The sequence below is a fragment of the Trifolium pratense genome, linkage group LG4 (assembly GCF_020283565.1).
Source record: "Trifolium pratense cultivar HEN17-A07 linkage group LG4, ARS_RC_1.1, whole genome shotgun sequence".
Classification (NCBI taxonomy): domain Eukaryota; kingdom Viridiplantae; phylum Streptophyta; class Magnoliopsida; order Fabales; family Fabaceae; genus Trifolium; species Trifolium pratense.
Genome location: NC_060062.1, coordinates 28,348,164 through 28,375,249, shown reverse-complemented (window position 1 = coordinate 28,375,249; position 27,086 = coordinate 28,348,164). Strand labels below are relative to the sequence as shown.

At 32.4% G+C, this 27,086-nt stretch overlaps 4 protein-coding genes and 2 long non-coding RNA genes across 24 annotated transcripts in view; 2 read left to right on the top strand and 4 right to left on the bottom strand.

Annotated features, from left to right (window-relative positions):
- The first annotated feature begins 1,945 nt into the window (after nt 1-1,945).
- On the top strand, nt 1,946-3,188 carry LOC123922408 (F-box protein SKIP19-like). The gene is made up of 2 exons (XM_045975127.1): nt 1,946-2,241; nt 2,624-3,188. The coding sequence occupies exons 1-2, from the start codon at nt 1,946-1,948 to the stop codon at nt 3,186-3,188; spliced, it is 861 nt and encodes a 286-aa protein (XP_045831083.1).
- A 645-nt stretch (nt 3,189-3,833) lies between these two features.
- On the bottom strand, nt 3,834-4,465 carry LOC123922407. The gene is made up of 3 exons (XM_045975126.1): nt 4,321-4,465; nt 4,017-4,226; nt 3,834-3,854 (listed from the first exon to the last, which is right to left on the bottom strand). Exons 1-3 carry the CDS (start codon nt 4,396-4,398, stop codon nt 3,834-3,836), a joined length of 309 nt encoding a protein of 102 aa, XP_045831082.1. The 5' UTR covers nt 4,399-4,465.
- Nucleotides 4,466-9,702: 5,237 nt separating this feature from the next.
- On the top strand, nt 9,703-11,787 carry LOC123920192. 2 transcript variants are annotated; one of them, XR_006813578.1, is made up of 3 exons: nt 9,703-10,006; nt 10,180-10,533; nt 11,547-11,787. It is a non-coding gene; the product is annotated as an uncharacterized LOC123920192 (long non-coding RNA). The 2 variants fall into 2 exon arrangements; XR_006813579.1 differs by having other exon boundaries at nt 9,724-10,006; nt 10,143-10,533.
- A 1,225-nt stretch (nt 11,788-13,012) lies between these two features.
- LOC123920188 lies at nt 13,013-17,560 on the bottom strand. Of its 7 annotated transcripts, XR_006813564.1 has the most exons (6): nt 17,432-17,560; nt 17,173-17,283; nt 16,982-17,061; nt 15,429-15,612; nt 15,222-15,314; nt 13,378-14,496 (listed from the first exon to the last, which is right to left on the bottom strand). XR_006813564.1 is itself a non-coding variant. In XM_045972385.1 (5 exons), the coding sequence occupies exons 3-5, from the start codon at nt 17,057-17,059 to the stop codon at nt 13,333-13,335; spliced, it is 297 nt and encodes a 98-aa protein (XP_045828341.1). In that variant the 5' UTR covers nt 17,060-17,061; nt 17,173-17,283; nt 17,432-17,560; the 3' UTR covers nt 13,013-13,332. The 7 variants fall into 7 exon arrangements, 2 of the variants coding, with proteins under 2 accessions (XP_045828341.1, XP_045828340.1); XM_045972385.1 differs by lacking the exons at nt 13,378-14,496; nt 15,222-15,314 and adding an exon at nt 13,013-13,367; XM_045972384.1 differs by lacking the exon at nt 15,222-15,314 and having other exon boundaries at nt 13,375-14,165.
- Nucleotides 17,561-17,647: 87 nt separating this feature from the next.
- Nucleotides 17,648-26,537, bottom strand: LOC123920190. Of its 12 annotated transcripts, none has more exons than XR_006813573.1 (8): nt 26,368-26,498; nt 25,099-25,499; nt 24,881-25,006; nt 22,390-24,670; nt 21,142-22,295; nt 19,601-21,041; nt 17,941-17,977; nt 17,648-17,742 (listed from the first exon to the last, which is right to left on the bottom strand). It is a non-coding gene; the product is annotated as an uncharacterized LOC123920190 (long non-coding RNA). The 12 variants fall into 12 exon arrangements; XR_006813575.1 differs by having other exon boundaries at nt 24,881-24,996; XR_006813571.1 differs by having other exon boundaries at nt 24,881-25,499.
- A 484-nt stretch (nt 26,538-27,021) lies between these two features.
- The window catches only part of LOC123922406, a 7,257-nt gene continuing 7,192 nt past the window's right edge, over nt 27,022-27,086 (bottom strand). The window contains exon 2 of the mRNA XM_045975125.1: nt 27,022-27,039. Within this exon, the coding sequence (XP_045831081.1) occupies nt 27,022-27,039 (18 nt within the window). The remainder of the gene's footprint in view (nt 27,040-27,086) is intronic.

Below are 27,086 nucleotides of genomic sequence, written 5' to 3'. Positions count from 1 at the left end.
GGCACAGTTGTGATTAGTTGACGGTCTATCTTCCTTTTTCTTTTATATTTATATCTCAATAAATATCTCCATATTGTGATTTGATCGATTATGTATGTGTAAAAAACTTTACACTCGTATCTACAAATTAAATTTATTTCACAAAAGAATCTTTATACACCCCTCGTCCCAAAATATAAGAATTAGTTTGTCTGCACGTATGATAACGCACAATTTTGATTAACATATTGTCTATTGGTAAAAATTATAAAAACTTGATATTTTGAAAATATTCATCAAAACAAATCAAACAAGATCTTATATGCTAATATTTACATTTATATATTATTAAAAAATATGGTCAAAGCAAGATAAGTGAATAATGTTATTTAGTCAAAGTAACTCTTATATTTTAGGACGGAGGGAGTAGATATTATCGGATCTTTTATGGATGATAACTCGACCCATATATAGTGGATACCCACAATGGATAGAGCAAAAATTTGCATTTTAAGTATGAAGACGGGTATAGGTAATTACTTGAAAATATGGGTGGATATGGATGCAGGTACGAATACCTCAGTACCCACCTTGCCCAATATCCAAGTGTCATATGTCCAAGACTGTCACGTGTCAAAATTTAACGGTAATAGTAAAAAAATTGACGGGAGAGACTAACTAATTGAACGACAGAAAAGATAAGAGATCAACTTAAAACCTAAAATAAAAATAAGCGACCAAAAGTGTAATTAAACCTAAAAATTAATACTTCCTCCAGACACAAATATAAGAAAAAATAATCGTTTACGCAGTGTTTAAGAAATTTAGTTAAGTGTAGCTAATTTTCTTGATTTAAAGCAAAACATTCGTTAAATTTACTATATTACCATTTGAAAAGTGATTTATGCCTTGAAAATCACATAAACTTTTGAAAAGTGAAATGATTAAATAAGAGTATATTAGAAATAATAGTATTAATTAGTTTAGAAATAGTTGACTTTTGCTTATATTTGTGTCCAAAATTTGAAGTGTTTTTTTCTTATATTTGTATCCGGAGAGAGTAAGTCATTAAAAAATGTCAAAATCCTACATGGCAATGGTCTAGTCAGCAGATTCAATGTCATGTCAGATTTTTTGTGTGATGTATCAAAATGAGAGAGTAAAACAATGTGTATTTGATATTACAGGGTATCCGTATCATAGAGATTTTTTTTGGATGGAAATCAAAATTTGGTTACATTACAATTTAAGCATTTCATTTAAAGAAATAATTTATTCAAAAAGTAAAATATTTTAATTTCTAATATGTTAACTTCACGCATTTTTATAAAAATTTCTCGAGAACTTACTATTTAAAATGCTTAAAGAATGTCGTGCCCCAAAACTGTTTACTTCCTCTGTATCACAATATATGTCACTTTGGGAAAAAAATTTGTACCACAATATATGTCGTTTTATATTACCAATGAAGCATTTAATGTTTTTTTTCCTATTATACCCTTAACTATTTATTACTCTCTTTTCTTTCAATTTTTCAATTTATTTTTTTCATACCATAAATAAAGGACAATTTTGTAAATCAACTCATAATCTCTCTTTTACATACAACATTAATTACCTTTTTTAATATATGTAAAAGTGTCAAAACGACGTATATTGTGGTACGGAGGGAGTAATATTTAGCTAGACGGTTGATGCATTCATGGTGAAGTAATTTCCAAAGCTAGCTAGTATTACTCGGGTAGCCAAATGGTTTTGCACCACTAACGAAGTTAATTCAAAAGCATGCATGTGACCATTGTCATTCCCCGTATTCTAACTTTGAAAACCGTTGTTCATCACTAGTGTTTGTTTATAAATGTATCAGTATCAAATATCAATCAATCTCTCATCCCTCAACTCCCCAACTACTAAATCAGTCTTTTTATTTACCTGCAGCATTATGTCATCTTGTTCAAGTCCATCGATGGAAACACCATTACCAAACTGGCTTGAACTTCCTAGAGAAATAACCATCAACATACTGCAGAGACTTGATACAGTTGAAATAGTGACAAGTGTATGTGTTGTATGTCCTCTTTGGTGGAACATTTGCAAGGATCCTCTCATGTGGCGCACCATCGGCATTATCTCTCTGTCATACTTTGACGAACGTTTAGAGAAGATTTGTCGCTATGCTGTTGACCGAAGTTCCGGTTATCTCAAAGACATCTATATTAAGAAATTTGCTACTGATGATCTCATTAATCACATAGCCAACAGGTAGTGCCATATTAGAACACCTATTTTGATTAATTTGTTAAGATCAGTCACCCTTTACTCATTTTGAAATGAAAGGTTACCAGTACAATTTTAAAATATTGAATGCACAAATTTCAAGAAAAAGTATTTTGTTAGTATGTTTAACTAATACTCGGTTGCACTTTAGCATTTCCATTGTGTTTATATTCAAACTTCTAAAAAAACATTAAGCATTTTCTATATTTCTATTTGTAAACTTGTTTTTCTAGGTATGTATTTGTAACTTGTTAACAGCATGCCTAAATGTTAAGGTGAATGGTTAATTTTCTTTGGTGTATCCTTTTTATTGTAATTATTTAATTTAAGCATTTCTCTTTCCATCATTTGTTTTCAAATATTTCAGTACAAGTGAGTTAAGATGCATAAAGCTTGAAGAGTGCCATGGAATTTCAAGTCAAGTGTTTAGTGAAGTTGTGAAGAAGCAACCATTCTTAGAGGAGCTTGAAATTGCCTATTGTGATTTCACTGGAACGGAATTTTTTGAATATATTGGCCGATGTTGTCCACTTTTGAAATCACTGAAATTTAGCCGTTGTTTTGAAGAAAGCGATAAGTGTGATGATATTGCGTTTGCTATTGCAAAAACAATGTCTACATTGCGCCACCTTACCATTATAAATATTGGACTCACTAATGATGGATTGCTAGCTATTCTTGATGGATGTGCTGTACTTGAATCTCTTGATCTTCGAGGATGTCGTCATCTTGATTTGGATGGAAGTTTGGGCAAAAGATGCAATGAGCAGATCAAAGAATTAAGATTTCCAACAGAATCTGTAGATCCAAATTCTAGCTGGATTAATTACATATCCGAAGGTTCTTTATATATTAATGATTATGATTTTTCTTCGTTACTTTCTGTGTTAGAGGAGATACCGTATGATCCCTCTAATTTCATTGAATTCTAATGTTTCAAACATTTATTTGACTTTGCAATCTTAATTGATTTTCTTATTAGCCGTTCAAAATATGTTAACACTGGTTTGTACCAAGCACAAGAATATGTCATGACATGATACAGAAAAAGTATATGATAAATCCCTCTTGAAAAATATACATAGCTCTGTAGAATTTCTTATTATATTCCCATTCAGCTGCATCAAGAAGGACATGAGCTAGCTCTGTGCACCATACCAATTACATGAAAATAGCAACAGCTTAATTAATCTTGTGCATGTGTAAGAAAGTATATATTAGCATTTATGTATTTATAAAATGTTGCTTATACTTGAACAGGCCTTTCTGATAAATATGAAAGGAATGGTGACCAGCTTTGTCAATATCATGGTTTTAAATTCTGGTTGCCGTAGTGGTCATTGTGGTTGCTACGACAAATGTTGCAGCTTAAAATAATTTTAAATTTTCACAAACTATATAAGGCGGCACCATTATAGTAGAATCCGGTACATATTTATTGAAAGATGCTTCAAATACACAATTGACGGACTATTAAGGTTAAAATTATTCATTGCATCTCATAAAGATTCATTTTTGGTGAGTAAATTTGGATGAATATGGCTTAAATTATATAGGTACGAAACTATATAGTAACATCAGTACATAAGTACGAAACTCTATTTGCATTTCAAAACATAGTCATCAGTCACAAAATGTAGCTTATAGCCTTATTATATATATAAAGACAACATATATAAACCTATTAATTTGTAGGTCATGAGCATCAATCTAATTCTAAGGTAGCAAAGATGAATAGCAGAATAAGAGAGTGAAGGTACCAGTAGTCCAAACAAGTAGTGATCACAGAAGGTGATTGGTCCAAGGTTAGGAGGAACAGCTTCAGTTACATTCAGTGAAGGTACAGACACAGCTAGTTTGTTGCTTACAGCATTAACCACTCTTTCGCACGCATTCTTAAACTCCACCTTTAACTCTAGACATATCTTCGTCTTAGACTCGTCGCTAATACCAGTATATTTCCATAATTTCTACAACAAATAAAGACAACAAAACCTTATTATTAATATGTAGGTCATGTGCATCTAATTATGGTGGCAAAGATGTATAACAGAGTGAAGTTACCAGCAGTCTAGACACGAATATACAACAGGAGTTCTTTATTTCAATAAGGTCAGGATCAGGAACATCGACTCCGGCCATTGAAGTAATGCTTACTTCAAGAAGGTCACAAGCTTCAGAAAATAGTACACAATGTGAATTCTGAATCAACTAAATCATAGTGAAAACATTGAACTCTGGTGCCTCCAAATTATCCACTACTATTATTTGTTGTGTTAAATTAAGAGAGCATATACATTCCTTAGTAGGGGTGTGCAAAAAATTTGGCTATCCTTAACCAAATTACTAAACAATTCATATCCAATTTTAGTTTGCAAAATCCATTTAAAAAAAAACCACACCACTCCAATAAAAAAACACCAATTATAAACCATAACCACATTTTGTAATTTGGTTTGGAATTTGTTTGAAAATTCAGGCCCAATAGCTAATTCAGGCCCAATTTTCAATTTTTTAAAATTCTTTATTATATAATAAAATAATTAATTAAAAGAGGTGGTGGAGGACCGGTGGTCAACACAGCGGTCAACGCCGGACCACTAGTGGCCGGCGGAGCGGCAGTTTTCCGGCGGACCTCCGGCGACTTTCACGGCAGTCGGTGGTGGTGCTCCGGCGGCCTGCCACCACCAACCACCCATACTATTTTATTATTAGTTTATTTTAAAAATCAGATTTTTAATAATTATTTTAAAAATAATTAAAAAATCAGGTTTTAATGTTTTTAGTTTTTAAAAATAATAAAAAATTCAGTTTTTAATGTTTTTAGTTTTTCAAAAATTTAGTATTTTAATTTTTTTTCCTATAATAAATATATTTTTTTGTATTTAAAAATCAGATTTTTTTATTTTAAAAATTACTCTTTTTTTAAATAATAAAAAATATTTTTAAAACAATATAAAAAACAAGTTTTCGGCTAAGTAAAAAATAATTTGGGTTTAGAAAAAATACTTTGTGGGTTGATTATAAACCAATTCAATCATAAAATTAATGAAAAATTATGTTTTTAAAATAATTAATAAATCTATTTTTTTTAATCAACTAATAAAAAAAATTAGTTTAAGTAAAAAACCTATTTAAAATTGGATCATGTGAATAACTTAAATTTTATTACAAACCGGTTATAAATTGGTTTCGATCCGGTTAATAACCAAATCCAAATTAGTTTTAAAAAATAACCGGTTTGTCATTGAAATGGTTTTGGTTTAGAACCAAAACCATCAATTAGGTGTGGTGTGGTTTTCCAAACCATACACACCCCTGTTCCTTAGAGTATGTGTATAGATCAGAGTAGAAGAGGGAGAAGAAGATTGAGAGAGAGAGAGAGAGAGAGATATGCTTAATATATTTTAGGTTTGTAATATGTTGGATTTGAAAAATATGTTTGTGGATTTTTATTTGTTTATTTTAGGTTTGATTTTAAATTTTATTGCATATTCATAATTATATATAAATTAGTTATATTTTTTATTTTAGTTTTTTTAAATTTATTTTCGTGGATTTTTAACTTTTTAAATTATGATTTAATTTCCGTTTTTTATTTAATTATGTTTGTAATTTGACTGAGGCATGCCCCTCGCAAATTTGCACAACAACCTGACTATTTTGCGCAATAATGCGTCAGACACCAATATAGTACTTGGTAGGGGTTTACTCTTGGCAAATTTGACAGATGCTTGCTCCTGGAAAATTCGACACGAGTAAAACGCCTCGTAATAAAATGTTAGTGTGATATTGGCTTGGGATCTGAGAATATGTTTCTCCTTAAGATTTGAGGTTCGATTCTCTCTGATGTCGATTTAGTGGACTAATTTAGCTCCTTAAAAAAAATGTTGGTTTGCAATTATTTAAATAATAATTATTTAGTCTCCTTTTTTTTTTTTGGTACTCAATTTAGTCTCCATTTTTTATTTAGGAGGCACGGACGTTGAGTTTGAGTAAAATATATTGTCACTTGCTACTTATAGTACAAATAGTGCTCGCATCCTAGAAAGCGAAGGGGTTAATTTAATAATTTTAGGAGGCGCGAAAAGTAAATCTCTATTAACTGAGCTAAATTCTAAAATCCATCTATGTTTGTCTGAAAAATCTTCCCTGAGCTCCATGTGTCCTAAATATTAGAAATATTGGCTTCACTAATTGTATTTTGAAAAATAAACATTACGAATTTCTCTAGTTGAAACAATAGTCTCCAGTTCTCCTACCCGCCCACTACCGGACCATGATTCCATTTGTTGAATTATTGAATTTTGTCTTGACGTGGAAATATTTCCTATCCTCAAATCCTCACCCCAAAACCAATTTGACGCTTTGATCTCATCGAATGAGCTGCTATTACCTATTACACAACTACACTAGTGTACTACCGTTGAACAAAGTTCCTCTATATATATATAAGAATTCCTTCTTATCAGCTAGCGTTTACATTAAGGCATAAAAGTCTGTAATTTTGGGCCATCAAGAAAATTCCTTACAAATATCATCTTATTGTTGAATTTTGAGTTAGTGGCTCATGTATTATCACACCATGCTTTATAGATATTGAAAGAAAATTCATCTCAGTGACAACTTCACGATTAGGGTCATAAAAAAACAATAAATATCATCAATTTGGGTCATAATGCATTTTACTATGAGGTCATTGTTCATTGAGGCATCCATTGCTTACAAAACTTATGAAACATTAGGGAATATGGTCATTAAGAATAAGGGACTAATGGTCACCAAAGCACAATAGATATTCATTCATGCATTTTGAATAAAAATTCATATATATAGTTTGACAGAAAAGAGGACACTGACAAAGACAATTGCTTGAGTACCAATTAAGTTAACAACTAGCTTTCACATTCCGGGATTAGGGTCACTAAGTTCATCCAACATTTTACTCAATGGTCATTGAGGCATCTATGATCCATCCGTTATAAAATTTATAAAACAAAGTATATTCATCCTTTCCAATTATAAAATTTGGGTTACTAGGGCAATATAATCCACCCCTTTTTCAGATAATGAAAAAAGATTATGTCACACAATGATTCCCAATCTTATAGGGTTTTTATACTCTCTTAAATTTTGATTTACTAAATTGAAGGTTCACTTTTTTGCTCAAGCGGAGGATTGAATTTTCTTGAATAATCAAGAATGAGAAAAATGGGTAAGGTTCTAACGTTTTTCAAGTAGAAAATTGAATGTTTTTGAATAATTATAAATAAAAATGTGTATCCAAACAAGTATCAACGCGAATATATTGGAATGAAAGTTCCAAAGTTACTGCATAGCAAACGAAAAAGTTAATCTTTTAAAATATTGGTATCAAACAGGATATTCGGACAGAACATTGTTTGCTGATTAAGGTTCTTTTGTTTTTCTCAACTAGAAGATTGAATGTTCTTGAATAATCGAGAATGAGAAAAATGGTTAAGGCTCTACATTTTTTCAAGTATAAGATTGAATTTTCTTGACTAAATCGAAAATGAAAAAAATGGGTATCTCAAATATATTGAAATCAAAGTTCCAAAATTACCTAGGCAAACAAAAAGAGTAAACTTAATCTTTAAAAATATCGGTACCAAACAATGTCTTGGGACAAAATGCATGTGCTCAATTATTAAATTTCTTTTGTTTTTATCAAGACGGAGATTGAATATTTTTGAGTAATCAAGGATAACAAAATGAGTATCACAACATATACAAAGCAAATTTGTGAAAATAAAGTTCAAAAAATTACCATAGCAAACAAAAGATAATATCTTTCAAGGTTCTCGACACAGAGCATACCTGTTACATAATAAATTGTCTGAAAGAAATGTCATCAATCACTACAGCAAGTTTGTAGGCTGCATACTAGAGAGGTTGTACCACCTACATGATTGATTGATTAAATGCTGCATAACCAAGAGGTCACTTATAAGAGCTCACGTGTATTATTCAATTACTAAATCCAAGACTTGCAGTCAAAAGCATTGACAGATGCAACCTTGTTATGGTTTCATCCGTTGATCGTAATGCCAACATCCTTATATGACAGGTGGTCTGCATAATGTGCCATATATACCTTTGAGAAATAGTTCAGACTCCAAAGAGTTAGTTTCTTTGTACTTTGCTTTAGTTGATTCGTTTCTTCCTTAAATAATTTCTTTGAAACCTTTATCAACTGGCTAATCCAACACAAGCATGCACTCCATTATGCATTTGCAAAATGACTTCATATTGTAGTTGCAAAATTGCATTTAAGGACTAGGGTCATCAAAGCACAATAGCTAATATTTGTGCATTGTATTATGAATGAAATTGTATATTAAAATTGCATTTAAGGCAACAACTAGCTTTCACATTAAGGCATCATCCAACATTTTTGGGTTATCCAGACAATCCCTTACACAAATCATGGAAAAAAGTATAATCATCTGATTATCAAATATAGAATTAGAGGACTCATGTATACCATACCACCCTTTATATATATTGTAGGGGAAAAAAATCATCTCGGTGACAGTTCCAATAAAAGGTTTTGTATTTATCAAGTAGAAGATTGAATCTTATTGAATGATCAAGAATGTTAAAAATGGGTAAGGTGACAATTCTACCTTTTTCGGTAACTAAATCCAAGACTTACATCTATAATTTTTTTTTGAATGACCAATTGTTAATTGTTAGTATTTACAATGTTACGTTAGTTTTTTTCCTTGTCAGGACTTGAACCGTGGAACTCCAACTCCTTTAACCCTTAGCTCAATTAGCTTAACCAGTTGATAGTCAACACCCACCAAATTTTTTCGGATTTCACAATAGGTATGTAGTAAAAAATACTAACAGATACCAGATAGATATTATAAGAAATAGTTTAGACTCCAAAGAGTTGGTTTCTTTATACCTTGCTTTAGTTGATTCGTTTCTTCCTTAGAGAATTCCTTTAAAACCCATATCAGTAGGCTAATCAATCAAGCACAAGGAAGCACTTCCTTTTGCATTTGCAAAATCACTTCTTAGTGTAGTTGCAAAATTGCATTTAGGGGCCACGGTCATCAAAGCACAAAAGATAACATCCATGCCTTATATTATGAATGAAATTTTATACAATTGCATTTAAGGCAACAATTAGCTTTCACATTAAGGCAATATTGTAACAACCCAACTCTAAATAATAATAGAGTTAAAATTGAGATTTCAACTACAAGATAAAATTAAGAATTTATTGAGTAATTGAAAATTATTCTTTAAGAGTACAGTGTTGGTTTGTAGTAAGTTTGTAATAACCGAACACTTTATTACTAAATGGAGGCTATAATGGTAGAATTGTTATAATAAGAATGAAGGATTAATGAAGGGCAAAAGTGGAAAAGTGTTGGTAAGGATATATAAAGACAATTGAGCCAAAATAAAACCCTTTTCATTCTTTTGCACAAAACAAAAATCTGATAATCCTCATCTTTCTCTCTGTACTCTCACGCCCTCTTTCTCTCTTCTCACCACAACCATCAACTTCACTCCATCTTGAATCAATCACCACATGCAAACTATTTTCTATCATCCTTGGGTTATTAATAGGTAAGATTTGTGGCTAGATGTTGTCACTCCTCACCCAATCTTTCTCCCTCATGCTCAAAATCCTTTTACCTAAATTCTCAACGAACAGCCGCTGCATGTTAGAGATCTTACTTGGGTTGAGTTTATTGTTCAGAAGCTTGAGGTAAGAAGGAAAAAGCTCATTTTCCCTTTCCAAGCTGTCAATGAGTTTTTCTTCATTTAATCCAATTATCCAAATACCTATTCTTCATCTCTTACTCGAAATTGGTCATTTCATGTGTTGTCTTTACCCCTTAAAGCACTCTCTGAAGTTGATTGTTGGTGGTTGTGCTGCAGCAACAGTTGGATTGTTAAGCTAAAAACAGATTTTGGAATAATTGAAAGAAGTATGTGAAACCCGTATTCTGGACAGGGTCTCACTAAAGTGGTCAGTACTCTCTCCTCTTAACTCCGTTTTAAATTCCGTTTGTTTCTATGGTTAGCTAACGAAATTTCGGTCGTTTGGATGCCAATTTTGTGAACTGGGAAGCTGTAACGAATTCAGGAGACGCACCTGAAGTCCAGGGTCAGATGCAGAATTTTGGATTGAAGTTAGCATCATAGTCATCTTACGAGTTATTAGAAATACAAATGGAGCCTTAAAGGTTGATTTTGGAGTACAAGGCAGTAGTTCTCTTTCTTGGACTTCAGGTGGGTTCTTCACATAAGTAATTTTCTTAATCAAAAGAGTACCATTTATTTCCAATTCAAATGGGATAAGTAGGTATAAATTAGACACTTAGAAGTATGATTATGGGTCTTGAGAAATTGGGGCAAAACTAGGCTGGAATTGAACTAGGAATAGCCTATTTTCCCCTATACTTTGATACACATGTTTGATTATCGTTTTACATTGACATAACGTGTTAAGTATGACAAACATTTGTAACTAAATTCTTAACTCTTAGCACGATATCATAATGTATGTAAAATATTGATGACTGGATATGAGCTTGATGTAGTGAAGAAGTTAGCATGTTATACTTGCTATTATTATGTTTAATCATTGTTCTATATTGTAGTAGCGACTTGGTGCTGATACATATATTTTTACTCAAGAACATTTTGTATCCAAGAGTTGCTATAATGTAGGTAATGTCGCCAATAGATTAAGTGTAATTAGTAAGTCGCATAGTTAGAACCTAGTAGCGTTATAAGTGAACGTTACTCTTGAGAACATAGAGATGCATAGGTTCCCCGGGTTGTGGGTTAATTTAATTAAAAGTAACCGGTTAATAATTGGTTAAGTGATTGAGTGTAATTGATCCCGAATTGCCACAGTAAACAATCTAAGATTATCCGTTGTTTAGGAATCCGATAAGTTAAGAAATGTGAGTAAGACCAACGTGACATAGCTATGTCACAACGGGTAGTGGAGAACATCCTGAGTGGAGAACATCCTAAGAGGAGTACATCCTTAGTGGACCTTTCGAGATATACTCACCTCGGAAGCTTCCTGTAAAATGAATCAAGATAACTATTGCGTGATACATATTTAGTTGCTATTAAGAGAATTATTATTATTATGTTTAAGCCGTTCTTATGAATGTAATGAATTACCGATCGATTCCAAAATGGTTCGTAAGAGATAGTTGCACCTAGATGGGTAGCGAGGAATCCATTGAGACGAAGTGACTGTCTCACCCCACTCCCTTTTGATACAGATAAACAGGTTGCAGTGTAGAGAGCTATGGACTAGAAGAAGTGAAGTGACATTGGATGTTATTGTCATTGTTTATATGGATATTCTATTAAGTTGTTGTATAATTTAGTGTCATAGTATATATGTATTGACTGGTTATTTATGGCTCTGATGTAAGTTTTTAAGTTACATTATGACAGGAATGTTATCATTCAGTTTAGTCAATACTTGTATAATGACAAGGCTTTTATGTTTTATCGGTATATACAACGAGTTTAATTCAATAATTTTAACGTATCCCGATCCTTTTATTTATGTCTTGGCTAATATTCTAGATAAATTAGCTAGGGTGTTATAAATATCTTACAAAGAAACTAGCGACACCATCCACATTAAAGCATACCATCCACTTTGCACATTGGAGTTAGTGAGCTAATCCACATTTAGGGTCATAAAAAGATTATAGACACCATCCACATTAAGGCATACCATAACACTAGTGACACTTTCACAATTAGGGTCATAAAAAGACTATAGACACCATCCACATTTTGAATAAAATTTCATATTAAAACTGATTTGTTTTGAAAGCCACCATCCAACTTTTCCATTATGAATAAAGAATTCATAGTGCATTTTCCACAACGGTCATTGAGGCATTCATCCCTTACAGTGTAATATTGAATTTAGAAACTAAGGGTCATCAAAGCAAAATATATACATTATTATTAATAAAAATTCATAACTGTTTTTAATGCAAAAGAGGACACCAATAGAGACAATTGCTTGAGTAGCAATTAAGGCAACAACTTGCTTTCACATTCAGGGACCATGGTCATTAAGTTAATCCAACAGTCAAATTTATAAAACAAAGTATGTTCATCGATTCCAACAGTCAAATTTGGGGTTACTAGAGCAATATACTCCACCCTTTTTTTAGATAATGAAAAAAGATTCCATCAAACAATGATTCAGTCTTATAGGGTTTTAATACCCTTTTAAATTTTGATTTACAAAATTGAAGGTTCACTTTTTTTCTCAAGCTTAAGATTCAATGTTCTTAAATAATCAAGAATGAGAAAAAATGGGTAAGGTTCTACCGTTTTTCAAATAGAAAATTGGATGTTCTTGAAAACTCAAAAATAAAATTGGGTATCCCAATGCAAATATATTGAAAGGAAAGTTCCAAAATTACCGCATAGCAAACGAAAAAGTTTGCTCAATTAAGGTTATTTTGTGTTTCGCAAGCAGACGATTGAATGTTCTTGACTAAATAAAAAATGAAAAAAAGAATATCTCAACATGTACCAATGCAAATATATTGCAATCAGAGTTCCAAAAGTACCAAGGCAAACAAAAAGAGTAAAGTTAATCTTTAAAAATATTGGCACCAAAGAGGGTCCTGGGACAAAACACATTTGCTCAATTATTAAGTTTCTTTTGTTTTTATCAAGACAAAGATTGGATATTTTTGAATAATCAAGGATGAAAAAATGGGTATCTCAATGAATGCAAATATGTGTGGAAAGAAAGTTCCAAAAATTACCGTAGGAAACGAAAGAGTGCATCTTTCAAGGTTCTCGGCACAGAGCATACTTGTTACATAATAATATTGTCTGGAAGAACTGTTATCACTCACAACAAGTTTGTAGGATGCATACCAGAGTGGCTATACCACCTACATGATCGATCGATTCAATGTTGCATAACCGAGAGGCCCCTTATAAGAGTTCGCAGGTTTATTCTTATACAACCACTTGCAGTCAAAAACATTGACAAAACTACCTCAGTATGGTTTCCTCCATTGATCACAATGCAAGCATCCTTATATGACATAGGTTGTCTGCATAATGCCATACATAGTAGATAAATACTATGAGAAATAGTTCAGACTCCATAGAGTTAATTTCTTGTACTTTTCTTTAGTTGATTCATTTCTTAGAGAATTCTCTTGAAACCCTTATCAATAGGCTAACCAAAAACAAGCCTGCACTCTATTTTGCATTTACAACATCATTTCATATTGTAGTTATAAAATTGCATTTAGGGACTAGGTCATCAAAGCACAATAGATAATATTCATACCTTATATTATGAATGAAATTTTATATTAAAATTGCATTTAGGGCAACAACCAGCTTTCACATTACGGCATCATCCAACATTTTTGGGCCACCAAGACAACCCCTTACAAAATTCATGGAACAAAGTATATCCATCTTACTGTCGAATTTGGAGTTAGTGACTATGTATACCATACCAACTAGTGACAGTTTCACAATTACGGTCATAAAAAGGTCATTGAAGCATTCATCCCTTACAAAACTTAAAAAAACATTAGGGACAAGGGTCGTTAAGTTCATAAATCACTTTTAATTGCAGTTACATAATTGACTTTAGGGACTAAGGGTCATCAAAGCAAAGTATATATCCATTCATCCATTAATATGAATAAATATTCATATTATTTTAATAGAAAAGAGGACACCGATAGATACAATTGATTGAGTAGTAATTAAGACAACAACTAGCTTTTTCACATTCAGAGACTAGAGTCATTAAGTAATTTATACAACATTTTTTGGGCATCAAGAAAGCATTCATAATGCATTTTCCTCAAAAGTCGTTGAAGCATCCATCCCTTACAAAACATATGAAACATTAGGGACAAGGGTCACTAAATTCTTAATGCAAAATCACTTTTCCTTTCAGTTGCAGAATTGAATTTTGGGACCAAGGGTCATCAAAGCAGAATATATATCCATTCATGCATTATTGTGAATAAAATTCATAAATTTTTTGAATAGAAAAGAGGACATCGATAGAGACAATTGTTTTAGTAGCAATGAAGGCAACAACTAGCTTTTTCACATTCAGGGACTAGAGTCATTAAGTAATTTATGCAGCTTTTTTTGGGCATCAAGAAACCATTCATAATGCATTTTCCTCAAAGGTCATTGAAGCATCCATCCCTTACAAAGCATATGAAACATTAGGGACGAGGGTCATTTAATTCTTGATGCAAAATCACTTTTCCTTTCAGTTGCAGAATTGAATTTTGGGACTAAGGGTCAAAGCAGAATATATATATCCATTCATGCATTATTGTGAATAAAAATTCATAATTTTTTTTATAGAAAAGAGGACACCGATAGAGACAATTGCTTGAGTAGCAATTAAGGCAACAACTAGCTTTTTCACATTCAGGGACTAGATTATACAGCATTTTGTGGGCATCAAGAAATACAATCCCTTACAAAATTTGAATGTTCAGTGCTTTCGAAGATTAAAGGTTTTTGAATAATCAAGAAGCCCTTCATCGTTCCCAACAAGTATCGATTATAAATCAGATAAGGCAAATATGTTGGAATGAAAATTCCAAAAACATGTGAAACTCCATTATCGTAACAGACAAAAAACTGTATTAAAATATTGGTACACCAAACAGGATCTTGGAATAACAATTAACGTTTTTTTTGTTTTTCTAAAGGAGAAGACTGAATGTTCTTGAATAATAAGAATGAGAAAAATGGGTAAAATTATACCTTTTTTCAAGCAGAAGATTGATGAATGTTGTGTTAATAATGAAGAATGAGAAAATGAATCATAATGAGAATATCTAAAAGGATGCCAAATTAATCAACTTCAGGTTGTTTGAAATCAAACCAAATAAGAAAACTGAAAAATGAGAATTTACCTTTGCTCACAATTGTTTAATATCTTTTATGAGTAGTTAAGGTAACTTAATGATGAACATCATGTAGGTTCACATTCTGTTTTCACATCAAACCTAAGGGTGACAACTGATAACTCAATCAAACTCATTGACCTTACACAACCCCATAAATATCATCCAAATGTGCAATAACTGTTCATTTTTTATGACATTTATATGATAATGTACCTGGGGAGCTTAGGGAACCCGAGTGAGTAGCCGGTGATGGAACAAACAAATTGGGTTGTTGGGGTTGCTGGTGTGGAGCAGGAGCATTGTACCCAATCCCATATCTAGGATCAAATGGCTGTTGATAGCTATCAGGATATTGAACTCCAGAAACACTGTGTGGCACTTGAGGGGATGTTGAATCCTGAGCAACATATATTCAAAGATATAGCTTCAAATTGCAGAGACACTATGCTTTGCACCAAAAGAAAAATGCCAAAGGAACAAAGTTAAAGTAACTACCAGATAATATTTCATATTATAATTGGAATTATCATCCCCATAAAAGGATCCACCGTATGATTGACAATTTTCAAAAGAAGTGGTTTTTAAGTCTTTCTCTGCAACCATAATTAGAAAGGGGAAACAAATGGAGAAATGTAGGTGTGCAGAAAGCTTCATAGACTGAACAATAAAGGAAACACCAGACAGCTGAAGTCATAAAATAATAGCTAATTAATTGACAAAACCATGAACATGACTTCTCCAATTGAGAGCCCTTCATATCAAAATGATTATGTTCCTCCACCAAATGAAAATATCTGAAGAGAACTGCAGTTCTACATGGCAGATGTGACTTGCACCAAATTATTTTAATAAAATAAAAATCTTTCCGAAAAGGATTTAGTAAAATTACTTGGTTTATGAACCATTAACCACTCTACTAGTTATTAACAATGTTAAAAGAGTGGTCAATAAGTAATCACTTAAGTAGTTAGGTCTTTCTAAAACCGGCAATATCTTCATGAAATATGGTTAGGTGTATAATGTTACTTAATGAAGTTGGTGTATTGGTTTTCGTATGGTGGGGCATGGTGGCCGCAATGAAGTTGGTGGCCAAGGTGGATCTTAGAAAGCCATATTTATATGGCCGATTTTAGGCTCGCAATCATAATCTGCCATCGACAACATCGAAGTTACTTGAGTTAGTTAAAACGTACAATAAACAACATAGGAATAGGGGTTGAGATGGAGAGGATGCAAGTCAACTGGGAGAGTTTAGATCTCTCGAATACCTGAGTTTTGTTCGTGCATCTAATAAAAATTTCTCTTTCCTGATCCAATTTCTATCACTTGGTATCAGAGCTCTAGTCTTGGAGTTGGGGGCATTTAGAGTGAAAGTAGGTTCAAGAACAATGCCAAGATTTGATGAGAGTGACAAATATACTGTTCTGGGTAAAGTTAAAAACGAGGACCAACAAGAACCAGTGGGACAGGTAGAAACAGAAAAAGGAAAAGAATAAAAGGAAGTGGCCAAAGACAAAGAAAAGGGGAAAACAACATTTGCAAACTCTTAAACGAAGGTCAACAATCAGAAAACAGGAAAAAACAAAGGAATGAAGGCAGAAAACAACCAGAGGTAGAAAGAAGCCTAGTGCAAAATAAATATGAGCAAGTGAGTCTGAACACTACTAAATTTTCATACATAACTCCGTAAGACTAAAATGATGAGCATGCTTTAAAAACTAACCGAAAACACAGTTACATCAGCAGCAAAGACCAATGAGACTTACACTGCAAAGAGCAAGGGTTTCTTTCCAGAATTTTAGAGGCCTAGTGTTCACAAGGCTTAAGAGATCATTGCTCACCATCGCTGAAACACAAATGAAAGAGATTTACAAAAAAAAAATATTTGATAGGAATTTGACAATTTTTGTTGGATATGAAATTTAAATAGATTGTAAGATGTAATAATATCAACTACCTTTAAGTATGGTGATCGGTTCTTCTTAAGGTATTGATCCCGTGTACTTTCCCACAAGGAGTTACTACCCACGAGAGTAACAAATAAAGCATCAGCCCATTTATTAGCAGACTGCATCAGCCCATTTATTAGCAGATATGCATTGAGTAACAAATAAAGCATCAGCCCATTTATTAGCAAGAGTCACAACCTAATTGTTAGACTAACAATCAAACGCAAACAACATAAAACAATATTGCGCTTCGTGGATAGAACTTACTCTGATTCCTGAGTCTTTTTATCACATAAAACCTTAATAAAGTTCTTTCCCCATTCTGTATTGCAGCTTCAAATTCAGATGAACAACTCACCAGACCGTCTTCAGTGACCATGTTATGCACATAAACCTGGAAAATTATAAATAAGATGAATTCAACTGAAAGGTTACAGAACATGAACAAAGAAATATACTCGAAGTACTAAAATCTTGCCTCTGAAGCCCCAGCAGGAGAACCTGAAGCACAAGTTTACCTCCAAAGGCCAAAGACAAACCAGCAGGACGTTTATACCATTTTCGAGCTCTCAGCGGTACTGCACAGAAAGGACATGCGTGTGTCATTTTACCACTAAATGCCACCAAAAAAAAAAAATACCAAAACAAGCATACACCACCAAATGCTTAGAAATATAATCTACATAGACTGAGCATGGCACATGCAGATGATTTATAAGAAAGTAAATATTGTAGTTAGTAACTTATTTGATAGAATTAAATAATTAAAGCATCACCTGCACTAAAATCAGTCTCTCCAGAACCTCGGCAACCCTGCAGATAACCACACGTGTTAGAATTAATATGGCCAGTAAAGGGATCAGCAGGGAGGAGTATTGAAAGCAGATTACGTCTAAAATATAAAAGTCAAAATAGGCTTAACTTATTCAACTTCCTATACCATATATGCGTATGCTTCTTCTTTGTCTGCTACAACTAAAAAATTGAATATATGAAGGCCAAAATTTTAAGCCAAATAGTCGATACATGAAAACCAATTGATAGGATTTAGGGACCGTTTATTTTATCTTTTTTTAAAAAAAATGATTTTTAAAGTGTATTTGTTAAAAAAAATTAACAAATAACTTTTTATAAAAGCTTCAAGTGAGAAATTCGTTTAAATAGCTTCTCTTCAAATGACATTTTAAGTATTTCATCATTTTGTTACAGATTTTTTTGGATGATAAATTTTAAATCATCTCTAAAATAAGAAGCTATTTTAAATAGCTTGTCATAAAAATCATTTTTGAGATATCCTTTTTAACAAATGTGATTTTTATTAAGTTAAAATCTCTAACATGAATATTTAAGTTATTGAATGTCAAAATCACTCTATTAATTTATAAAAAAATGAATTTGAAATAACTTTTACTATTTTTAATTAAGTTATCATAAAAAACCATTTTTAAAAATAAAAAGAAAAAATCACTTTTATTAAAGCTAAAGCAAACAGGCCCTTAAGGAACTCCGCTCACAACGGCTTCTTTTTCGTCTACTTAAAGATATTAAGCAAAATGTTAAAATATAGAACAAATGAAGAAGCAAAATGATCAAGAACATAAGCTAAGTATATATGGAAAACTGATAGATAGGATTTAAGGCACACTATTATGCTCACAAAAGTGGAAGTCCAATTTATAGTCAATGGTCAATAATAAAAAACAAGAATTTTATTTATGAGATGGAATTTTATAATTATGGAGATCAGTTCCATTTTTATAACTTGAACAAGAACAAATTATCTTACAATTCATAGCATGATTGAAGTGATAAAAGATGAGAAGGAGAACAAGATACGCAGTAACTAGATCTGTCAAACAGAATTGTAGGATGGACAACATGAAATTGGTTATTTTTAAAAATTATTGCAAAGTGAAATACTAATTCATTCTACCCTTTATGACACAACTTCGGTCTATACCACAATAACAACTATCTATTAAATTTGTGACCAATAATCAAGCAAAAAAAAAATTCAATATAACTAATCTACTATTTCCTTTTCCTCATCACATCATTCCTTGCTAATTAGTCTCAACATGAATAGTTAGAGTATACTTCCACATAATTGCGAAAAAAGAAAAAAAAAAACTCCAAATTATATTTATGAACCTTAATATTGTATTATGTATATGCCTATTTTTCCATCAAAGGAAGATGCTGATATTATTCCAGGTATCTTAGAATACCAATGCACATCAAAGTTCCAGTTAGTTCTGGTTGGCAATTCATAGGCAATCTGTGCCCACCCCCAACCAAAAAAGAAAAATTGTCACTACTGGAAAAATGTCCTATAAATACGAAATCTAGCCAAATCTGGAAATATTGAAATTCTTCAATATATATATATACACACACACACACGCATGAAAGCAATAAACGAAGGCCAAACACCACCTCTCCAGAAATAGTGTCCCGGAATATAGTTCGGCTATCTTTGCCACAGGTAAGCAAATAAGAGCTATCATTGGGACACCATGACATTGCAATTACGCCTGATATCAGAGATTTAGACAATAAAATAAAGTCAGATAAACTTAAAATGGTGATGGAGACTGTGTAGCTTCACAGTAAAACCTAAAAGAACTATAAAATTAAGATCCATCCAGGAAGCCTATAAATCATTTAAAAACATGCTAGTATCCATCTTCACATTAATTTGATAGGAACAATCAATAATCTTGCGGTACATCATACCTGATCAAAAAGCAAGAGCCGGAAAATACAGCACTAAGGAAGAGAACACTATAGGTAAGAATAATATAATTAAAGTAACTCCTAGTGAACAAACATTTCCCTTCATCTCTCTCACTATAAAATCAAATTCTCCCTATCACTTACGCACCAGCTACCACTTTATTCTATTTCCCTCGTTATTCACCCTCATTTTCTTTTATAATTCTGAAAATCTCTTCACAGCCTGTAACTGTGGAAGTTTTTCTGCTGCTCAGCCTGTAACTGTGGAAGTTTTTCTGCTGCTTATGTTGAATTGTGATTTGTTTCTGTTTGAACTTATGTTGAATTGTTTGAGTTTTAAATCTTAATTTTTATGTTAAGTTATCTGTCTTGATTAAGAATTTGGTTATGATTTGGTTACGATCCTACGATTTTGTATTACGATCCTTCTCTGATCTATGATCCTCTATTACGATCCGTGTTAAGATTATCCGAGTTATGAACTATTGCCCTCCTCACAATCCTAATCTGAGTTACGTGTTTCACAACATTGCTAAAAACCATAAGAGAAATATTATATCGCATACTCTTTACCATGCCCAAGCTATTTTACGTTCTAAAATATCTAGATTTTGCTAAAACCCCATGCCCATGTAAAATACACATGTTCTATATTGTATTTTTGCTTCCTAGCAATCTCTATCACTTGCCATATACAATTCACACATAATTGGGATCTACAATCGTCGGACTTCAATTATTTTTTACTAATTACTCATTTGTTTTCCATATGTTTTTTCAATGGATTTGTGGAAGGGGGATAAGAAGAATATAATGAAAAGAAAAGGTAGCATTGATAATGACAACTAGGCAGACACAGAATACAATAAATCATAAATAAATGAATGGCTGACTTTACCTCTAGTGTGCCCCATAAACTCCTTAATCGGTGTCATTATATTCCTCATATCCCAAAGTTGCGCCAACATGCTCATATAAAGTCAATACACATACACATTACCTTTAAAGTAAACAGACAATCTGCAGAGACTATACCCTTATAGAAGGAGATCCGTCTTCATCTGACGCAACAAGTTGTGTAGCAACATCAGGATTCCACGGCAAAGCTGAGCACCGCCGCCGTCTACCTGAGTCTGCAAAGCTGTCGGTTCAAATAGGACATACAAGGTTACAGTGAGTTCTTTTTGGCAATATAATATCATGCTTTTTCAAAACCAAAAGGCAAGAGATGATCGAGTTACCTTATGACTGGCTTTTGCTTCTTTAGGTTCCAAACCACTGGAGAATAAAACCAGAATTTAAAAAATAAACCAAAAAAAGTATCATCCAACGAACAATACAACAATGAGAACAAAATATAAAGGTGGAATTTAATCGCTTCCTCACCGGTGGTCCCATTATATGAAGTGGATGCTAATATGTGTTGCACTTTACTATTTAAAAGATAAGAATGACACTTCCCCCTCAGAAGCAGAGCCACTACCCTGCACAGTGATCATATACAATTCCCCCTGGGAAACAGAGCCACTATTCCATTATGAATAAAGAATTCATAGTGCATTTTCCTCAACGGTTGTTGAGGCATCCATCCCTTACAAAACTTATGTAACATTAGGGACGAGGGTAATTAAGTTTGTAATGAAAAATCACTTCTAATTGCAATGCAAAATTGAATTTAAGGACTAAGGGTCATCAAAGCAGAATATATATTCATTCATGCATTATTATGAATAAAAATTCATAACTTTTTCTAATGGAAAAGAGGACACCGATAGAGACAACTGCTTGAGTAGCAATTAAAGCAACAACTAGCTTTCACATTCAGGGACTAGGGTCATTAAGTTCATCCAACATTTTACTCTATGGTCACGGAGGCATCTATGATCCATCAGTTAAAATTTATAAAACAAAGTATATTCATTGATTCCAACGGTCAAATCTGGGGTTACTAGAGCAATATACTCCACCCCATTTTTAGATAATGAAAAAAGATTTTGTCACACAATGATTCAGTCTTGTAGGGTTTTAATACCCTTTTAAATTTTGATTAACAAAATTGAATCACTTGCTTTTCCTTCATTCTGAAGCGCACTTACAGCGTTATATTTCAGACTCAGAGAGCGTGGACAAATGTACTTATATATTACTCATCAATGAGCTCTCAAATCGGTAACAAGATTGAAACTCGCATTCATGTAGATTCAAAAACAGATTGAATTAAATGCACCTGATAATACAACCAAGTAATGAAGAGTAAGCTTTTTACCGGTAAAGGTTTGTCTAAGTTGGGTGAGGTTAAGAAAAGGTGCTGGGATATTGATGAGTGTTTCAATGTTATTGGACACAGTACATCTCTTCTACCAGTAATCACTACCCACTTTTGTTCATTATTAAACTGTAACAAATTAAATATGAATCAAAATCAACCAAAATGCTACATGCATAATATACAGCTATATCTAATAAAATGGTTGAATCACTTGTTTTACCTTCATTTTGAAGCGCGCTTACAGCTATATGTGATTCTACACCATACATTTAAGGGGGAAAGGCAGCTCAAATCATAGAATTACCATATTAAGAAAACTTGTCCCCACATTTACTTCCGACATAAAATGCCTGCCGGGTAAACAAATCAACCTTGAAAGCTCGCAGCACCTGTTATTGTTCCGTATTTTCTATCCTGTAACCAAAGCTTCAATCATATCTCTAGAGTCTCATAATGAATCTAAAAGGATGACAGCCTGCTATTGTAGATTTCGGTTTCCAAATACCTGTTGAACCTGAACACCGCTATGTTCAGCAATAAAAGGTTTTGTATATATCAAGCAGAAGATTGAATCTTATTAAATGATCAAGAATAATAAAAATGGGTCAGGTTCTACCTTTTTTCAGTTACTAAATCGAAGACTTACATTTATAATTATCGACACAAATCTTATACCAGTGGCATAGCACCCACCATATTTTATCAAATTTTATCAGATATACAACCTTGGATTCCTCCATTAATCATAATGCCATATTATAAGAAATAGTTTAGACTCCAAAGAGTTGGTTTCTTTGTACTTAGCTTCAGTTGATTCGTTTCTTCCTTACAGAATTCCTTTGAAACCCTTATCGGTTGGCCAATCAAACACAAGGAAACACTTTCTTTTGCATTTGCAAAATCACTTCATACTGTAGTTGCAAAATTGCATTTAGGGACTAAGGGTCCATCAAAGCACAAGAGATAATAGCATTTAGGGACTAGGGTCAACAACTAGCTTTCACATTAAGGCATCATCCAGCATTTTTGGACCACCCTTACAAAAATCATGGAACAAAGTCTATCCATCCACATTTTGAATAAATTTCACATTAAAATTACTTTACTTTGAAAGCCACCGTCCAACTTTTCCATTATGAATAAAGAATTCATAATGCATTTTCCTCAAAGGTCATTGAGGCATCCATCCCCTACCAAACTTATATGTAACATTAGGGACAAGAGTTCATAATGCAAAATCACTTCTAATTGCTGTTGCAAAATCGAATTTAGGGACTAACGGACTTCGATAGGGACAATTGTTTGAGTAGCAATTACGGCAACAACTAGCTTTCACATTCAGTGACATTATCTCTTAAAAAAATTTGAAGGTTCATTTTTTCCCGAAGCAGAAGATTGAAAGTACGTTCTTGAATACTCAAGAATGAAAAAATTGACAACCCATCATCGCTACCAATAGGTATTAATTATAAACCAAACGGGGCAAATATGTTGGAATGAAGTTTCAATAAGCAGAAGATTGAAAGTTATTGGGACAAAACACGTTTCCTCAATTAAAGTTTGGTGTTTTCAAGCAGAAACTGAATGTCCTTAAAATATCAAGAATTAAAAAATCGGTATTGCAATAGGTATCAATCGTAAACATGATCTTGACACATAACACATTTTTGCACGATTAAGGTTTTTTTTTTTGTTCTCAAGCAGAAGATTGAATGTTCTTGAATGATCAAGAATGAGAAAAATGGGTAAAGTTATACCTTTTGTCAAGCAGAAGATTGATGAATGTTGTGTTAATAATGAAGAATGAGAACATGAATCATAATGAGAAATATCTAAAGGGATGCCAAATTAATCAACTTCAATTGCTAATTTTTTACTGTCTAATGCTAATTTTATCATTTTCGTACATTCTCATTGTCCAAAAACCATAGCTTCTAAGTCTAATTCACCAAGGAACAACTCTACTAATTAAATAAGTCAGTGACCGCCACTATATTGAATAAGATAATGTACCTCTCCACTCTCTCACAACCATGCCGCTTAATATTTTTTTACATTTCCTCAAAAAATGAACAACAGAGTATGTACTCTAATTTTCTGCTCACAACATGATAAAGAATAATGCGGCGCAAAAAGCTTTAAGACAAGATTTTGGAAATGATATCGCTATCAAAGTATCGATGAAGTATCTCTGAAACATAAGTCAATAATTTTCTTTTGAAATATATAAAATTTAGAGGGAACTCGGAGCATATTTTGAGGAATATGGATGGCATATTGGTATCAGATATAGGTATACCACCGATGCTTTAGCAATTTTGGAGTATTTATGCTCCATATCACATAACAAATAAAATCCAGGTTTCGATGAGACAATTGAAGGAAATAACGTGACACGACACTTAGAAAGAGGGTTTTGAAATCATAGCTCACCCGTAATGCTGTATTCCCAGCAACTTCCATGGCAGTAACACCAGCCTTCGCAAACCTATTAACCCAAGCTGTCACGAAATGAAAGCTGTAAGAATACAGTCGAAGCTAAAAAGTAATGTAGAGAAGCGATAACTCAAAATGGATTGCATCAAAAACTTCATTCACTTGCCATATAAATTTAAGATGGGTACTGAATACTGACATGTATTATTACTCTCCACATCCAAGCATTCAACAATATAATCAAAACATAAAAAACAGAGATAGGAATCATATACCTCTTAATCTGACTTTTCATTAACCTTCCCCCTTACCCACCAGGATGCTTTTAACCTCAGTTAAAGTCCTCCACTAACAGTATCATGAGATTTCGGTTTCAAAATCACCGTTGAACCTGAACACCGCTATATTCAGCAATAAAAGGTTTTGTATTTTTTATCAAGCAGAAGATTGAATCTTATTGAATGATCAAGAATAATAAAAATCCAAGACTTACATTTATAATTATCAACAAAAATCTTATACCAGTGGCAGAGCACCCACCATATTTTATCAAATTTTATCAGATATATATATACAACCTCATTATGGATTCCTCCATTAATCATAATGCCATATTATAAGAAATAGTTTAGACTCCAAAGAGTTGGTTTCTTTGTAATTTGCTTCAGTCGATTCGTTTCTTCATTATTCTCCTTTGAAACCCTTATCAGTGGGCCAATAAAACACAAGGAAACACTTTCTTTTGCATTTGCAAAATCACTTCATACTGTAGTTACAAAATCGCATTTAGGGACTAAGGGTCCGTCAAAGCACAATAGATAATATTAGCATTTAGGGACTAGGATCGACAACTAGCTTTCACATTAAGGCATCATCCAGCATTTTTGGGCCACCCTACAAAAATCATGGAACAAAGTCTATCCATCCACAGTTTGAATAAATTTCATATTAAAACTACTTTGCTTTGAAAGCAACCATCCAACTTTTCTATTACGAATAAAGAATTCATAATGCATTTTCCTCAAAGGTCGTTGAGACATCCATTCCTTCCAAAACTTATGTAACATTAGGGACAAGGGTCATTAAGTTCATAATGCAAAATCACTTCTAATTGAAGTTGCAAAATTCAATTTAGGGACTAAGGGTCATCAAAGCAGAATATATATCCATTCATGCATTATTATGAATAAAAATTCATAACTTTTTTTAATAGAAAAGCCGACACCAATAGGGACAATTGCTTGAGTAGCAATTACGGCAACAACTAGCTTTCACATTCACAATCAATGACATTTAATCTCTTACAAAAATTGAAGTTTCATTTTTTCCGAAGCAGAAGATTGAAAGTAGTTCTTGAATACTCAAGAATGAAAAAATCGACAACCCATCATCGTTACCAATAAGTATTAATTATAAACCAAATGGGGCAAATATGTTGGAATGAAGTTTCCAATTAGCAGAAGATTGAAAGTTCTCAGGACATAACATGTTTCCTCGATTAAAGTTTTGTGTTTTCAAGCAGAAATTGAATGTTCTTGAAATATCAAGAATTTAAAAAAATCGTCGCAACAGGTATCAATCGTAAACATTTTGCACGATTAAGGGTTTTTTTTTTGTTTTTCTCGAGCAAGAAAAATGGATAAAGTTATACCTTTTATCGAGCAGAAGATTGAATGTTCTTGATTTAGGGTTTATACCCTCATTTTCATCAAAAAAGCAAAAAGGGGTTTGATTTTATGAAGCCGAAGATTAAAAAAATTACCGTAGCAAACAGAAGAGAATGAGATTCAGATTCTTGATCGGCACAAATCGAGCATACCAGATTCTTGATCTTTGAGCGACCCAACCAATACCACAAATGTGTGCGTGTTTCTTGAAGAAAGAAAGAATGACTTTTTATATTCTTTTCAGTTTCACAATGAGTTCTTAAATACGAGTACTTTTTTTATACTGTATTCTTTCTTTCTTTTATTCTTTCTTTCTTGTTTTTTTTTTTCTTGGTAAGTTTCTTATCTTTCTTGTTTGATTTTTTAAAAATAATTTTTATACGGTATTTTTTTTAGGACTAAATATATTTTTAGTTTGTATTTTTTAAAGATTTACATGTTATAAATGTAAAATTTAAAAGACTTATTTAACAAACGTAAAATTTAAATTACTTGTTTATTACTCCTTCCATTTTTTTAATTGTCCAACGTCAGATTTAATGTTTTTAAATAATTGTTCATTTGGTATTTTAAGGATATGATTTGTCAATTGTACTCTTTGTTATCTTTTTCAATAAAATTAATTAATGTTATATATTTGAAAAACTAAATCTTTTTTTTTTAATTCTTTTTTGTGCATCACATATTAAATTTTGTTGCAAACGTAATCTTAAAGGACATATTTGTTACAAACATAACTCTTAAAGGACCTATGAATGCATTTTTGCCTAAAAAATAATTCAAAATTTTGAAGGAAACACATTAGTTGACATGA